The 16,553-nt window shown below is 47.9% G+C and overlaps 1 protein-coding gene across 1 annotated transcript; it reads left to right on the plus strand.

The window, feature by feature from the left end:
- Nucleotides 1–111: 111 nt before the first annotated feature.
- On the plus strand, nt 112–15,622 carry LOC147414930 (serine/threonine-protein kinase PAK 3-like). Its single transcript, XM_086470692.1, has 14 exons — nt 112–354; nt 1,338–1,358; nt 2,513–2,667; nt 4,238–4,275; nt 5,197–5,328; nt 6,307–6,463; nt 7,510–7,573; nt 8,520–8,568; nt 10,103–10,215; nt 10,918–11,035; nt 11,901–12,000; nt 12,418–12,614; nt 13,744–13,881; nt 15,470–15,622. Exons 4-14 carry the CDS (start codon nt 4,258–4,260, stop codon nt 15,620–15,622), a joined length of 1,239 nt encoding a protein of 412 aa, XP_086326818.1. The 5' UTR covers nt 112–354; nt 1,338–1,358; nt 2,513–2,667; nt 4,238–4,257.
- The last annotated feature ends 931 nt before the right edge of the window (nt 15,623–16,553 follow it).

Raw genomic sequence — 16,553 nt, forward strand, 5'->3', positions numbered from 1 at the left:
CAGAAGGCTTTTGTCGCCCTCTTTCCTCCCCAGGACGCCAGCCTTGGCGTCCTGACCTGACAGGCTTGCTTTCTGTTCTGCTTTTGCAGGAGGCTGTGAGGGCTGCTGAAGATGTCCGATAGTCTCGATATTGAAGAGAAACCTCCAGCCCCACCACTGAGAATGAACAGCAACAATCGCGATTCTTCAGCCCTAAACCACAGTTCCAAACCGCTCCCCATGGCCCCCGAGGAGAGGAACAAGAAAGCCAGGCTTCGCTCCATCTTCCCGGGAGGAGGGGATAAAAGTAAAGTATCAGCAGCGCGAACGGGCGTCTACGTCTCGGTTTGCTTCCTGTTGGTTGTGGGGCATCGCGTTTACCTTCTGCCCCCGTTTTCTGTTTTGGTTGCAGAACATGCTACAGCCCTTCCAAAGCCTTCTGTTCCGATTGCTCTAATCACGTGTTTCCAAGGAGGGGGAGGCATTCAGTCAGTTACTTCCTTGCAGTTGGAAAGCCAGTAACACGTGCCTGCGTTGTGCGACTGGCCTTTGAAAAATAACTTTCTGGTGAAGCTGGGGAATCCTGTCCTTTGGATTTTGCTTTGCGTTTGCAGTAAAAACGGAGCTCAGGTGGTGTACTTTTGAAGAGACCTGTGCAGCAGTGAGAAGGCAACGTGCCTGAGGCTTTTGGGTCGTTTATTTTAAATGCCCTTACATTCCAGGAACGGGAGCAAGGCTCTTGTTGCTTTTGCAGCAAGGGGGGCCGCAGAAGGGCTTGGTTTGAAACCTGCTAGTGCGATGACAGCACGAGAGTCTCTGAAACATGCAGGAGACAGCATTTCAGTTGCGTTCTTTGAAGTGCACTGGCAGAAAGGAGCGTGTTTTGAGTTAGCGCGTTCACAGAATTAAGGGAAGGGGTCTTCTCTTTTTGTAATGCCGTGGGAAGTGATGGGCTGCGCCCACGAGTGCTGAGGGAGCTGGCTGATGTCACTGCAAGGCCACTCTTGGTTCTCTTTGAAAAGCTGCGGTGCCTGGGGATGCTCCTGATGACTGTAAAAAAAGCAAATGTCACTGCTGTCTTTAAGAAGGAGGATGTGGGGAACTAGGGGCTGGTCAGCCTCACCTCAGTCCCTGGGAAGCTGGTGGAGCAAGTCCTCCTGGAAGCCATTTCCACACAAAGGCAGGCTAAGAATGGGACCAGGAACAGTCAGCCCAGGTTTCATGCTGAACCACCCTGACGGCCTTCTACCAGGAGGTGTCAGGCTTGGTGGCGATGGGAGAGCAGTGGGTGTTAGTTCTGCTTTAGGAAGGTGTTCAACACAGCCTGCCATGGTGTCCTCACAGACAAACTGATGAAGTACAGTCTGGGCGAGTGGACAGTGAGGTGGACTGAAAAGTGGCCGAGCTGCTGGGCTCAAAGAGTTGTGATCAGCAGCAGGAAATGCAGCTGGATTTTGAGAGGGATTCCACCTTTGCTGTGCCTCGCTGCTCCCCCAGTTCCCTCAGAGCTCCAGCTCAGCTGCGCTGCTCAGCCGCCCCACTCATGAGTCTCTCCCACAGGTCATGTGGAGCGGCTGGAGCGAGTCTGGCACTCAAAACTCCTCACAGGCAGCAGAAGGCACAGTTTCAGCCCCGTGGAAATGTACTTCAGGTGTAGCTTTTCATTCAGTAAGCCCTGCAATTTGCTGGTAGGTGTTGGCTGTGCAGTGTATGGGGAAAATGACAGGCTTTCAAATTTAGGAAATTATACTGGGTATTTAAAGCAATTTGTCATCAATATAATTTCAACACCGAGATGCGGCTTTCAGCGATGGGGTCAGTGTTCAAATGCCACCCTCACTCGTAAGACATCCGAGAATTCATGCAAGGCTTTGGCACTCTCAGCCCGTTTCCCGAGTCCCCAGTTTCCGCATCTTTACAGTAGCGAACCTAGAGAGCTATGGGAGCTCGAAAGAGAGACATCCTTAGCAGCGGTGGTAGGACTCAGTGTGAGGATTCTGAGAATTTCCATGCAGATTCTTAACCCCGCCGCGTTCCCTGGTGTGCTGAAAACGAATTGTACCAGGGTGGGGTTTCCCTTTTAATCCGACAGCAGGGGTCATTGCAGCAAGATGTGTTTGCGTTATTAAGCATTAAAAATCCAGTGTAAAGCTCCTAAAATGCACGGTGTTGTCCACAAGTATAGAACAGTCATGTTGTGTCTGCACTGAATCACCAGGAAAACCAGCTAAGCCTTAAATCATTATTCCATGGGAAGAGGAGAGTTGATTTAAAGATGAGTGTCATGGCCTTTTTTTCCCATCACAGTCGTAACTTTCTTTTCTTTTTAAAGTTGGTTCCTGGTTTTAGCTCTCTATTTTGGTAGAGAAGAGAATGATTGCATCTAATGTCTAAGCTCCTAATTTGAATTGTAAGGTGTCAATCAAAGTTTCTGAAAGTAATCTTACAGGTAGCACGGGATCTTGGTAAAGGTCTGTGAGGCTGCGGCTGTTCAGTATTCTAAATGCTGATTCTTTCCCGTTGACATCTACAGGGCATTCCAGAGCAGTGGGGCCAGGCTACTGCAGACCTCCAACATAACAAAACTGGAGCAGCAGAAGAAGCCACAAGCTGTCCTAGATGTTCTCAAACGTTCTGATTCCAAAGAGAGAGTTAACAACCAGAAGTAGCTGAGCTTTACGTCAGGAGGTAAGTCGACATCTCGCTGGGAAAAAGGGGGTGTCAGGCCCCGAGAGGAGCCAGACGGACGTTCGACGTTCAAGTGGTCAAGAAGCATTCTTAGGAAACTCATTGACTTTTCTTTGTCGCTTGTTTTTTGAACTAAGTTACTAGATGGAACAACCATGACCATTTTTAGTCAGAAGCATTAGTGGCCGAAGGTCACGTTTCCTTTTTGTCTTTGCATCCTTGTTCCTTCACAGTGTTCAGATGGGGGTACAGGGTGTGCTTGTTTTGTGCGTTTTCTGAGCTACTCTTGGATCCTTTGAGCAATAGGTTCCAGACTAAGAGGATTTTTTGGGGTACTTTGTGATTGAGCCCGTTTTTCAAGGATATCCTTGCATCAGCTGCCGAGCAGAGTTGGTTGCTATGCATGACATCACAAACCACCCTAGGCGGGCTGCTATTGTGATGTAACAGGACCGTTGCCTCAGAGGAGAGGGAAGGTGTCGGTGCCCAGAGCAGTCTCCGTAGCACACTCCTTCCGGGAGGGTGTGACGAGAGTGCCGTTTTGTCCCCTTGGTCAGGCCCAGTCTGCAGACTTGTCGTGTGGCGTTGCGAAGATGAAGAAGCAAGTCTGTGACGTGATTTTCCATGTCCTTTTGCCTTTGGCCCATTCTTTCTGTTATTTGCTAGACAAAGTCTGGCTGATGACAGATCTAGTAGGTAAGCAGAGGGTCTGATGAGGTGCAGGGTATCTGGCTTTTGCATCGGTGTGTTCTTTTGCTGTTCCGTAATCACGGAGTTGATTTTCAAGCAAAAATACCATTAAGTTACCAGTGGTCCAGAGGAGGCAACAAAGGTGATGAGGGGGCTGGAAGCACCTCCCCTGCGAGGACAGGCTGAGAGAGTTGGGCTTGTTCAGCCTGGAGAAGAGGAGGCTCCGGGGAAACCTCCTAGTGCCCTTCCAGTACTTAAAGGGGGGCTGCAGGAAAGGTGGGGAGGGACTCTTTGTCAGGGAGGGTAGTGACAAGACGAGGGGTAACGGTTCCTAACTGAAAGAGGGGAGATTTAGGTTAGAGATGAGGAAGAAATCCTTCCCTGGGAGAGTGGTGAGGCACTGGCACAGGTTGCCCAGAGCAGCTGTGGCTGCCCCCTCCCTGGCAGTGGTCAAGGCCAGGCTGGATGGGGCTTGGAGCAACCGGCTCTAGTGGAAGGTGTCCCTGCCCATGGCAGGGGTTTGGAGCTGGGTGGCCTTTAAGGTGCCTTCCAGCCCAAACCGTTCTACCAAAAAAGGCTGCGGTAGCTCTTGGGCAGAACAGAAGCATTGACTGTAATAGAGCAATTTGTGTTTTCTTCAGCAAGTTTCTGTTTGACTGGGGGCAAAAAAAGGGCCAAAAAATAGACCCAAGAAACTGTAGAAAAAGAATAACCTGGTATATTGTCCTGCTCTCTTGCTTGCAATGTAAAATAACTATTGCTGCCAGAGGGCTGTTGTGGACAAAAAATGCGATCTGTTTGGATTTACGTGTTTTGTGGGACTCCCCACACCAGGCAGTTTTATAACAGCATCTGGTTAATTTTCCCTTGCCCATTGCAGATAAAAGCGCCCGTGCATACATGGAAGCCTGTTCTTCGGTAAGTGTGAAAGTTACCTTTTACTTGCCTAGCGTTTAGGAACTGTGGAGCGAGCTGTGAGCGTTGCCTTTTGTGACAGAGTGCCAGCCTTGAGAGGGTGGGCCCTTAAACTGGCGTTTAGAATGTCTGACGTATCATTCCCGGCGTTGGCCAGATTAGCAGCCTGTTTCACCATTTCCCTTTAAAAGTTGGCTTTTATTCTCCAATGCCTGTAAGGGGAGGCTGGGTGAGCAGTCGGGATGCCTGCCTGGCAGCCCCGGGCAGGGCGGCGCGGTGCACCTTGCTGCTGAGAGGGCTGCATTCACTCTGGGCTCCGGGCGAAGAGTGGAGAGATCAATGTGTTCACTTCTGATTGGGTGAAGAGGAGGATGGTGCTGCAAAAGGAGCTGCTGAACAGGGAAATTCAGCGCTGTGGGAACAGGCAACACGATTACCCCTCGGGTGAATTAGTAGAGAGACAAACAGCCTTTCTCTCCAAAACGCGATTCCCACCAAGATGATGGAGGAGGCCTTGCACTTTGAAGTGTGTGAATTAACCTGGCCAGTGGACAGCTGTCAGCTTCTGGTTAACGTTACCGTTTCTGCGCACCCAATGCTAAAGCAATTCACCAGCGAGCAGATGTGGTTCCTAGTGATGTACTCGAGCATTACATTTGTGAAATTAGACTCTAACTAAGGCCGGGAATGATGTAGTTGTTTGTAGCAAACACAAACAGCACCAAGGCAAATGAACGAAACCGCCCAGTAATTTGTAACCTTTAAATCGTGTTGTGCCGTGTGGAACTTAGCACTGAGGCCTGTAGGACTACAGACGTGTCTAGATTGGTTGCTGGTGTCTGAGCAGACTAAAGTTTTGTGTGGTTCTCAAACCTCTGAAGTGCCAAAGTGGTGACTGTCACTCATGCTGCTGTCTGTCCACAGAGCACAAAACCAGCATCAGAACCCCCGCTAGCTCCCTCTGTTTCTGAGGCAGAGGATGAAGATGATGAAGAGGAGGAAGATGACAATGAACCTCCACCTGTTATTGCACCACGGCCTGAACATACAAAATCAGTAAGTCCTAGCTTTGGTTAGCGCTGCAGGGGGTGTAATTCAGAGCTGCGTGTTTCTGATCAGACAGCATTTGCCGCTGACGGATGGACGGGCTGGAGTCCTCCCGTGACCTAGGGCTTCACCTGAGTCACTGACGCCAGGAACATCTGCTTTGAACTTTTGCACGTAGAGATGAGTTTCCTGTGCTCCTGCTAGAGACCGTGTATTTCTCTTAGTATTGGCTAAGAGGTAGCATTCTGTCTGTTAATGCTGCTGGTGTAAAAGTGAGCAGCTTTGTCCAAAGTACCTGTCCAGGCTCTCTGGCATCAGTGGAGAGTGCGGTGATCAGACACAGTTCACACCCTTGCAGGATACATCAGAGAAACCGTCCCCTGGAGGTACCCGTCGCTCTCCACAGACTATATAAGTAGAGAAATGAGCAGCTCAGGCACACCCCTTAGCTTTTCCATGGCTGCAGTTTGGTGAGGAGAACCCTCCACAGCTCTGCCTTGTGCAGAGAAGGGAGGTCTGTGAAGGACCGGAACGCAGTTCCAAATGGCCACTCCCTAAGGCTTGAAATCCTGCTGAGAAGTCAGTTCCACCGCTGTGATCAGAAAAGGGAGATGCTTCCTGCTTCTATTCGGACACTTGGGTACCAACTAAAGCGTCGTTTTGTTACCCTTGAAAACACATGAGCATGGAGGAGCAAGGCTCTGGGGCCCTGGTCAGATCTATTTCTCTCTCCTTACAACGCAGTAAATTCATTGTTTCGGGCATCTTTCCAAAAATCAATGAAAATTGAAAATGAAACTGGCCATGAACTTGTGTAAAACCAGCCTTTCATGTTTGCCTGTTGAGTTTGAGAAGGGGACGGCAAAACCAAACATTGTCGAAGAGCCCTGGATGGGGCAGACAGGATCTTCCTAAGGGTTTGCATGTAAAATAGGATCTCAGGGCATGTTTGCAAGCCACTTTTCTGACACAAAATACTTGTCACAGATCAACACACGCTCTGTCATTGAACCTGCCGCTGCACCAGCACCAGCTGAAGAAGCCACCACTCCTCAGCCTGAAAACTCAAACACTTCGTCCAGAAACACGGATGGGCAGCGAGAAAAATCCAAAATGACAGATGAGGAGATCCTAGAGAAACTGAGTACGTATTCTGTATTTCTTGTCTGATAAAGCTGTGTACGCTGTGTGCGCGTCTCGGGGTTATAGGTACTCAATGGTCATCCTCAGTTTAGTGTCACAGAGACTCGACTCCCTGCACAAACTGTTCCTGTGCTTAAGAGGAAGCAAGAGAGCACTCTGGGCATTGCTTCTGCCACCGAGGGTAGCTGTGACAGGGTTGGCTTTGCCTGAGCTGCCTTCTAGGCTAAAGGCAAAAGCAGAGTTTGTTTCTGGTTGAACAGAGAAGGCTGTGACCTAGTGAATGACCTGGTGAACTCCTGTGTGCTAATGGCCAAATGGAGCAGAATATTTAGGTTCCTCAGTTGTCTTTAGACTCCTGATTCTCACCCGTCCTTGGAGCAAAACACTTTGCAGAAGTCTGCTGGGGTTTTGGTTTGGGATTTTTTGGTGTGGTGTTTTTGTGTTGGGTTTTGGTTTGGGTTTTGTGGGTTGTTTAAACCCTTGGACAACTACAGCACTAAGCTGATTCTTTTAAGCCTCAAGGCGCTCCCTTGCCCCAGATATTCTATTGGTGTCATTTCTTCTCCTGCAGCTCCCATTAGTGATCCTGCCAAGGCCAGCAAAATTGTTTAACAGGGAGCGTACCAGGTGGTGGTGATGCCCCGTTGTCTTGCCATGCTGGCAGGCAGGATTCCAGAAGCCCAACTGCAATTAATCTTCAGAAGACTTCAGCCTTCTGTTGAGTCGCACAGACGATTTATTCCTAAGACAATGAAGGCTCTGTTGTTCCAGCGCTCATGAATGTTTCTAGACAGCAAACACTTGCATTGGTACTTGTTCTTTTCTGATATCTGGCTCCTGTGAATGTTCCTCCATGTTCTTGGTTTCCTGTCAAGGTAACTCTCCAAAGGACTGTAGAAAATCAGGCTTCGGGGAGACTCTCTGTGTGCTGCGGAGCTGCTTGTATTGTTGTCGTTGCCTACAAATGGCTCACAGCCCCAGAGAGTGGGGCTGCGTTTCTGACCTGCTGGAAGGCAGAATCTCCATTGTTAATGTTGTTTCTTTCAGGGAGCATTGTGAGCGTGGGAGATCCTAAGAAGAAATACACTGGATTTGAAAAAATCGGGCAAGGGTAAGTCCAATCACAGTTACTTACACAGAAACACGGGCCAGGTATTTTGCTGGTGTAATACCAAGCGTGAAGTCAGGCAAGCTCCCAAGGTGTTCAGACACTGGTTTTAGACTCTCCTGTCTCTCCGTACTGATCAGAGTTCTTAACTGTGGTCAGAAGGCGTCATCAAAGAATACTTGATGCTGGCAGTGTCTTGTCTGCTGTGGCAAGGAGCAGGACCTGGAAGATCTCCTGTCCCTCAAGTTTGTGGCACCCGTTTGCTTATTTTCTTAGGAGAAATCATTTTTGTATGTCTCAAAATACTACGGCCACGCTAGAGAAAGGAGAAACAACTTTATTGCCTGAAAGAGCAGCTTGCAACCCGATAGTTGTCAGATAAATAACAGCTCTCAATAACATTTATTTCACATATTTTGCTTGAAAAAGTATTCAGTGATCAGGCTTATAACTGCATAGTTATGCATGGTGTTGCCTGAGTTTTGCAGATAGATCCAAATAAGAGGTGTGAGAAGGCACAACTAGACTGTGTGTGTTACATTCTCTGGAAAGAAACCACACCCACCCACCCACCCACCCATCAAGAAAAGGAAAAAAAAAAAAATAAAAAAAGGAGAAGGAAAAAATAAAGCCCAAGAGAGCAAAACTGGAGAAAATGGGAAAAGAATTAAATGTATTATTTTCCCCGCCCTTCAGTTTTGAACTAAAATAATTTAGTATGAACATTGGAGATTAGCACCAGCCCTTTCTCTTCATGTTGGACATCAGTTTTCTCTTGGATAAAGGGGGCTGGTGGGCTGGTGGGCTGCTGCACTGTGCGCTGCTGGCTGAGGGAGTGCAGGAACCAAGGTGTTTTAGAAACACTAGAGGCAGCAGAGATCTCCTGTCAGGGCTTTCACTTACAGGGTCTAAACCACTGCTCATTTCTTCACTGCTCTTTTGTCTCTAGGGCGTCTGGAACTGTTTATGTGGCACTCGACATTGCCACGGGACAAGAGGTAAGTGTCAACAGCCCCAGCAGATTTTGCAGGTGTTCAGTGCTTTTCCCCCCGGTGCGAACTGTGGCTGGGCTTTCGGATCGCCAGGAGACCTTTACTGCCAAGGCTGCTGTTCCTCTGAAGCACAGACTGGCGCCAGCCTGCAACATAGCTCATGTGTTGTCTTCAGGTTTTCGGGGAAAGCTCTTTAAGGGCCATGTGGTTCTGTGCCTCAGGAACTGAGCGCTTGCTGCGCTCAGGACACGCTAGCTCTGTCTTAGTTACTGAATGTATTAGTGCATCCACTCGCTGCTGAAGGCTGCGGTCATTCAGTCCCAATTTACCTTAATCCCAGGTTCAGGCAGTGATACTGTTTAGCATCTTTTCCATCATGTGTTCCATCTTCAAAGACCTAACTAAGGAGAGATCACTGCGTTTCAGACGCAGTTTTGTGTGTTAGTCGTCCTGAAGCTGGTTGGCCCGCACACTGACAAATGAGAAGACGTATATCAAGAGCAAAGGTCTCTCCAAAACAATACGGTCGTGTTTAGGTCCGGTGTCGGTGACAGCCCATGCCAGCCCGTGAACTGGTTGCAGGGAAGTGGGGGCCAGGGGCTTGAGAAGCAAATCATGATGAGGCAGAGGCGGGATGGCTACAGAGGTTCAGAGCAAAAGTGGTCATTTTAGTAATCAACAGACAAGGTGGTGTCTTAACGAATCCTGTTGTTCCTTGGGGCTACAGCTTAAGATTTCTGGTTGACCATTTCTGGCTGTCAGCAAATACCATCTGAATGTTACGGGTATTTCTCCTCCACCTGCAGTGCTGCACTTTATACCTGCTCTTAGGTGGAGTTCTACAAGGGATCTAAAAGCCCTAAGCTCTGCTTATAACCCTGGGTGTATCCATACGATACCATAGAACGGATTATTGGTTTTAAATGCGGAAAAGCATTGCAAATTTTAACTGTGTGAAAGAATGGTGTTTAGAGTTGCAAAATCAAAGTTCAAGACATTAGGAGGTGCTAGAATCATATTTTCTTTGCGTAACCTTAAGGATCTTTTTAGTACCACATTTGATAAGGGAGGTACGTTTGCGTTTGCTTTGAGTGATGCAGTCAAGAATAACAGCAGTTGCTAAAATAATGATCAAAAAAAATCACGTAATTGCTGAAGCATTACCAGCCGGTTTTATGTTTTTGCAGTAACAAAATCACTTCCTGCTTGCAAAATGTGCATGACTAGGAATAGTGGTGGTAAACTGAGGCAGTTGAAAAGAATGTAGGTCCAGAGAGGGCTGTTAGAGATTTGTGGCTGATAGTTTAAAGACCATTTTTACAGATTCACCAATCAAAATATACATGGCCACGTGTCCTGTAAGTAGCAGCCGAGCTAGCAGAGAAACAGGGTGTTGTAGTGTGAGTTGCTGACCTCTTATGTCTAGGAACAGGACAGCTTGGCAGAGCTCTGCTACGTCATTCCAAAAACGCTCCCTCCATGTTCATTCTGATCTTGTGCAACCGACTGCTCAAATTAATGGTTTTCCATGTCCCTTTAGGTGGCCATAAAGCAAATGGATCTCCATCGAGAGCCCCAAAAGGAAGTATTTCTTCATGAAATCTTGATCATGAGGGAAAATAAGAACCCCAACATTGTTAACTATTTAGACAGGTAAGTAGTTCTGGTACAATCACATGAATGTTCCTTTACGTACTGCAAGCCAAAGATTAAAAACCCTTTTGGTCTCTGGCAGAAAATTGACCTCTTTTATTGTTTATCTGCTCATATAAAATTTATGGGAGAAGATTGTGTTTTGTCTGCATTAATCTTTTCTGGCATATATAGTTTGAAGGCAGTTTTCAAAAGCCCAGATCAGCCATATCTTACTAAAACAACAGCCTGTAAGTTCACTACCTTCGTGTTGTTTTGTGCTTGGGTTTTTTGTTGTCTCTGAGTGTATTTTATGTAAGGTTTTCCAGACTGTTGACCGATGTCTGTCCTCAGTGGTACACGCCCTCCTACGGTGGACAAGTATGAAAGTTGTGTTGCCTTGTTTCTGGAGCTGATCCTGGAATTGGTGTGTTAAGATGATGAACCAGTTGACGTGCTACCTCCTGGTTCAAGATTTATCTTTGCTGGTACTAAACTGCATTTTTCACTTGCTTGCCATCTAAGACACCTAATTTTTCACTTACCTGCCTTTCTTGTTTAGACCGGACAGTTTCTAGGTACGTATAGCCTAGAAGGAATGTCCAGTCCTTTTCGCCTGTCTTCATTTAGAAATGGCCTGGAAACCAAAACCAAGTGCAGTCTTTTTCCTGAGGTTATTTAACTCTGCCTGTTCACCTGAGTGCCATTGTTTTCTTCTTTCAGCTACCTGGTCGGCGATGAGCTCTGGGTGGTTATGGAATACTTGGCCGGAGGCTCTTTAACAAATGTTGTTACGGAGACCTCTATGGATGAATGGCAGATCGCAGCTGTCTGTAGGGAGGTAAGGGATCTAGCGTGTGCTTCCGCTTCCCTGGCCAGGATGGTATTTCTGAACAGGTGGTAAGAACAAGAGGGATTTCATCTTGAGAGCTTTGTTTCTGTGTTGCTTTTAGAATATGGAGAAGAAAGAGCACCTTAAGTGATCTCCCTGCCGGCATCACTGCGCTTACTATACCCTGTCATTACGCTCTTGAATACTGTTATTGTATTTTCTCTTTTTTTTTTTTCTTTTTTTTTTTTTTTTAGTTTTACTCTTCTCAACTCTGCCTCTAAATTTAAACATATGCCTGGAGCGTGTCTGTCCTGCGTTCCTTGCCCGTAAAAGCAAACATGCTGGTGGCAGAATTTTAAAATAACAGCAAAGAAAAGTAGAGATTCATTTGTCACAGTCCTCAGCTTAAAAGGATAGCATGCCACCCAAAAAGGTGTTTGCTCCTGAAAAATGAGTGACATGCTATTTCCAAATCTGCTCTAGAGCCTGACAATAAACCCTCTGTCATGCAACCGCCCACCCAACAGTGATCCACTTCATACCGAAGGGAGGGACTTTCTCATTTTTGGCAAACAATGGTTTGTCGTACGGATGGAGATAGCACACTGAGTGCAGCAGCAGCCCTGCTGTCTGCGCTTTCAGGGGCTAGTCTGTGACAGTAATGGACATTTCTCTTTCCAAACCTGTTACGCCTTCATTTAGAAAGTTATTACTTTAACAGTGTTGAAGGAGCAAGCTGTTCCTCTTGACGGTGCAATTTTCCGGCATTACTCACAATTCCTCTAGAAATTAAATCTTTTAGCAGCCTTTCCTTTCTTGTGTGATGAAATCAGGTCATCAGTTTTTACCCCCATGTTTCTTTGTTATCTATCAGTGCCTGCAAGCCCTGGATTTCCTTCACTCAAACGGAGTGATTCACAGAGACATCAAAAGCGACAATATTCTTCTGGGAATGGATGGATCTGTCAAATTGAGTAGGTATTCTTGGTCAGACTGTGGCATGGGGCTGCTTTTGACTGACTGCCAGTTCCCCAAAAGCGATGCCTGTGGTAGTGCACTGACCACTGCTGCAAGCTGCGAGCTCCATTCCAACGTGCAGAGAGGGGTAGAAAGGAAAAAGGTGTTGTAAAGAGTGGCTTTGGTTTGTGTATGGCCCTTCCAGCAGGAGGGACGTCCAGTCTAAAGCTTCAAGTAAACAAAAGCCATTGCAGGAAACTTGAGGGGTTTTTAAGTGGCCACTTCAGGATTTCCTTGGCTACAGCACTGAGTAAAGAGAGCACGGCCGCTTTTCAGACAGATTCAACAACGTGTTCTCAGGCATGCAGTGGGGGTTTCTTTTGCTTGCTTTCATAATTCAAGCTGCCTTTAACCACACTTGTTTTTCTCCTCAGCTGATTTTGCCTTCAGTGCTTGGATCAGCCCTGAGCAGAGTAAACGGAGCACAATGGTCGGGACTCTGCAGTGGATGGCGCCAGAAGTGGTGTTAGGAGAAGCATACGGCCCCAAAGTGGACATCTGGTCACTTGGGATCACGGCAATAGAAATGGCAGAAGGAGAACCTCCTTACTTTAATGAAGATACTCACAGGGTAAGGTGCACATCAAATCAGGTCCCACTGTCTTTCAAACCTATTCCATGTTTAGACCCCCATGTGACAAAATCCCAGTCACATCAGCTGGAAGTAGTTCCCCCAGGTCCCGCTTCTAAAACTGTCACCGGAGCATCTCAGCATACACTGTAGCTTTGGTTGTGTCAAGGGGAGAACCTCCAAAGAGCAGTGACATGTAGCCAGGTCAGGAATGTGCCACTTTGGCCTTCAACAGTGCTTGAAATGTCTCGTGCGATTTTTGAACTCTCTTTGAGCTGTATCTCTGAATGACAGAAATTTTTCAGCGGGCAGTTCTGCAGTTGGGCAATTTTTGTGAAAAGCATTTGGACTGTATCTGCAGGCAGAGAAGTCTTTTCAAACTCGTTGCCCCTTTGCAGACACTGCAAACACTCATTGGTTATGAGTGCACCACACTGGATAAGGCTCGCCCGATGTTTTGCAAAATGACGCTCCAATTCCTGGGCCTGAGGTGTATCAGGAAGACTGGCTGATGTGGAATTTGGAGACTGCTGAAAGACAGAGTTGCAGGTGGCTCCTGTCTGCCCAGTTACGCGTTTTCTTCGTAATGTATTTGTGCATGCAGCTTAGATGTCGGTGTTGAAAATGAGGTTCCAATTTCTATTTCTTTATCCAAGGAATAAGCTGATGGATTTACTTTTCTTTCATCCGGTTACCATGTTTGTCTAGAACAGAGCAAAAAACTTGACTCCCTTTGTTTTATGGGAGCTGTACTTTAGGGAGCAGTGAGCACTGCAGAGATGCATGTTATGTAAAAATCCTTTGAAGGAATACAGCTAGACCAAATTCACTCTTTCAAATAGCCAGCAAAGCTGGTGTCAGTCATTGGAGAAGCAAAATGGGCTTTTGCTGATGTAGTTGATACTCGCTAGGTCACCCCATGAAATCAGCTGTCAAGGCAAGATCATTGTGATGTTGGAGTAGCTGTGGCTGTATCCAGGTTTCTTTTGTAGGTACAGAAAAATCTTCTCTATACCCTCTGCCAGGGAAGAAACTGGTGCTGGAGTCTGGACCTTAAAAAATGGGCTCTGTATGAGCAGTTACGGATAAGAAAGAAACAGGTGGAGTCTCGTGTTTGTTTTTTCCCTAGGTGGAGGATTTGATAGCTACGAATGGAACACCAGAGCTGCAGAACCCCGAGCGACTTTCTGCTTTGTTCCACGACTTTCTGAACTGCTGCCTGGAGGTGGATGTGGACAGGCGATGGTCTGCCAAGGAACTTCTGCAGGTAGAATGCGAAGCGGCTGCGAGTGAAAGAGCTGTACTGTGTAATGGTTTTCTCATCAGCTAAACTCGAAGGCATCAGAGGGAGCCCCCTTGTATTGGTCTCCAGTCTTGGTGCTTTTCAGATGAAAAATAAGTGGAATCACAGGCTGGTTTGGGCTGGAAGGGACCTTTCAAGGCCCTGTAGTCCAAACCCCTGCAGGAAGCAGGGACATCTTCAGCTACATCAGGTTGCTCAGAGCCCCCTCCAACCTCACCTTCCATGTCTCCAGGGATGGGGCTTCTACCGCCTCTCTGGGCAGCCTGTGCCAGTGTTTCACCACCCTCAGTGTAAAAAATGTCTTCCTTGTATCTGGTCTGAATCTGCCCTCTTGTAGTTTGAAACCGTCACCCCTTGTCCTGTTGCAACAGGCCCTGCTAAAGGGTCCCTCCCCACCTTTCTCACAGGCCCACTTTAAGCACTGGAAGGCCGCTAGAAGGTCTCCCCGGAGCCTTCTCTTCTCCAGGCTGAACAAGCCCAACTCGCTCAGCCTGTTCCATCCCTCTGATCGTTTCTGTGGCCCTATTTTGTATTTTGGTAGTATATTCAGTTTTACACGGTGGCAAAATAGCCAAAGTGCAGCGATACCAGGTGCAGAGGCCTGAAATGGGGTTGGGGACTAGTGTATACAGAGATGACCAGGGAGGAGCGCAGTGACATCAGTCACAGGCAAGCAGTCAGAGACTTGGCTGTGGGAAGGAAGGGGCTGTGGGTGCTCCCTGTGAGCATCAGAGAGGCCCTGGCTTGTCCATCCTGCCCCACTCTTAGAGGTTTCTGCTGCTGAGCCCCACTTTTAGAGGTTTCTGCCACCAAAACAGGGACGGCTGAGCAGGACGTGTCACAACTCCTTCTGTTGCCTGGCAGAGTCGAGTAGATGAAAACTGCTGCAGGTTTAGGGCCAGTTTTGTGGGAGATAGGGAGTGGCGCCGTGTGCCACTTGGCTGTCCCTGCTGTGAAGGTGCCAGCCAGCGCAGGAGGGGCAGGGGATGGGGTGGTAGGCACTGCCATCCCTGCAACCCAGAGCTGAGTCCATCAGCGCTGTGTCCCTTGTCTCCCTGCTCTTTTGGTGCTGAACACCTGTACCTCAGTGGCCTTCAGAAGAGCACATGGGCCTAAATACCACTGCGATCAACGTTTCCTAGAGGTACTGGCCTTGCCTGAGGAACGGCTTGTGCCCTTCATCTCTTCTGGCAACGAAAATAGCCCATGTCTTCAGAAAACAGGAGCCTAAGTAAGCATTTGGAGTCTCCTGAAAGGAACAAGGCCCTGGGACAGCAAGCAGCATTCCCAGCGCGCTGGCAGGGCCAAAATGCCAGCAAGCTGAAGACACCTTGCTAAATGGATTAATCGAATGATGGGCCATGGTTGCCTGTGATAGCAAGGGACGGGACTAGAAGACGCAGGTGCAGATGGTCCCCTCGGTCCTATTTCTGCATGTTCCTGGTAACCAGCGGAATACTGCTTGAGCCTGTCAGTAACTGGGTTTGGAAAGTAACGGTTCCTTTCTTTTTTCTTTTTTCTTTTTTTCTTTTTTTTTTTTTCCTTTGAGCAGCACCCATTTTTAACGTTAGCCAAGCCTCTCTTCAGCCTGACTCCTCTGATCATTGCAGCAAAGGAAGCAAATAAAAAAGAGCAGCTGCCAAAATCTGACGATGGCTGTCTCCCACCTCAGCTCAGTGCAGGACGGAGAAGAAAAACTTTGTAAAACCTCAACGCTTGTGCTGCAGGACGGATGGAAAGATGAAGAAACCAACAGTCACAGTCATTGTGATAGGAGGGAGAAGAACCCAGTCCCTCGAGTAACAATTTATTGTTTGTCGTCTTCCTGCTTCCTGGCTCCTTAATTTATTTTTAAGATGAAACAGGGCTTAAGACGGAGAGGTAATGACCGAAAATGCTTTGCTGCCTCAACCGTTTCCAAGGTAAAGCAAATGGAGTTGGACGATTCTCTTCCTTCTCACCCTGTGAATATGCTGTACCTTCACTTTTAAATTGTCAGTTGTTTCGTAGAGACGGAAAGTCCCTTTTATGGTTGGGCTTTTTTGGTAAGGTTTGGAATTGGAGAAGGGTCTCCTTCATTCATCAGCTCCAGACTGCACTGCCTTTTCAGTACAGCCTACTTGCTGGTATGTGCCCAGTCATGGTCCTTCTGGAGGAGGAAGAAAGGAAATTGCATTTCCAATCAAAAATGGATCGGGAGTGGGGCAGGCAAGACCTCCTGTTGCGAATCAGGCTTTCAGCTGTGAATGCATCGTGTTTCGGTTCTTGACCATTTGATTTGCATAACTAATTGTAATCTGTTTGCCTGGATGAGAGTCTTTAGTACAACGAAAAAGCAGAAAGGTCAGTCCGTGTGCTCAGAAAGGGCTCGTCTGATGCAAAGCTGCAAGAGAAAGAGGAGGTGAGAGCGGGCCCAGCCTTGCCTGGTGCTGAGCGCCAGCAGAGCCCTTGTGGAGCACAGAGCAGCCTCAGCATCCGCAGAGCCAGGCGGGAAGAAGGCGCTCGTGGAGGCAAGCAGCAGCAGACCGGCCCTGAATCGGTGAGCTTGGCCTGGAGAGGGAGTTACCACCTCCATCTTGTGCACAACCTGCAGGAGCGCGGGGTCTGTCATCTGAAGTCCCTGCTTGCGTTGAGGG

The sequence above is a fragment of the Leptosomus discolor genome, chromosome 9 (genome assembly GCF_034619465.1).
Source record: "Leptosomus discolor isolate bLepDis1 chromosome 9, bLepDis1.hap2, whole genome shotgun sequence".
Classification (NCBI taxonomy): domain Eukaryota; kingdom Metazoa; phylum Chordata; class Aves; order Leptosomiformes; family Leptosomidae; genus Leptosomus; species Leptosomus discolor.

Excerpts from the sequence above, each read along its gene's own strand:
- LOC147414930 (XM_086470692.1), top strand. Across the intron at positions 10,216-10,917 it reads ATTGTTAACTATTTAGACAG|CTACCTGGTCGGCGATGAGC; the intron begins GTAAGTAGTTCT and ends TTCTTCTTTCAG. Across the intron at positions 12,001-12,417 it reads GGATGGATCTGTCAAATTGA|CTGATTTTGCCTTCAGTGCT; the intron begins GTAGGTATTCTT and ends TTTTCTCCTCAG.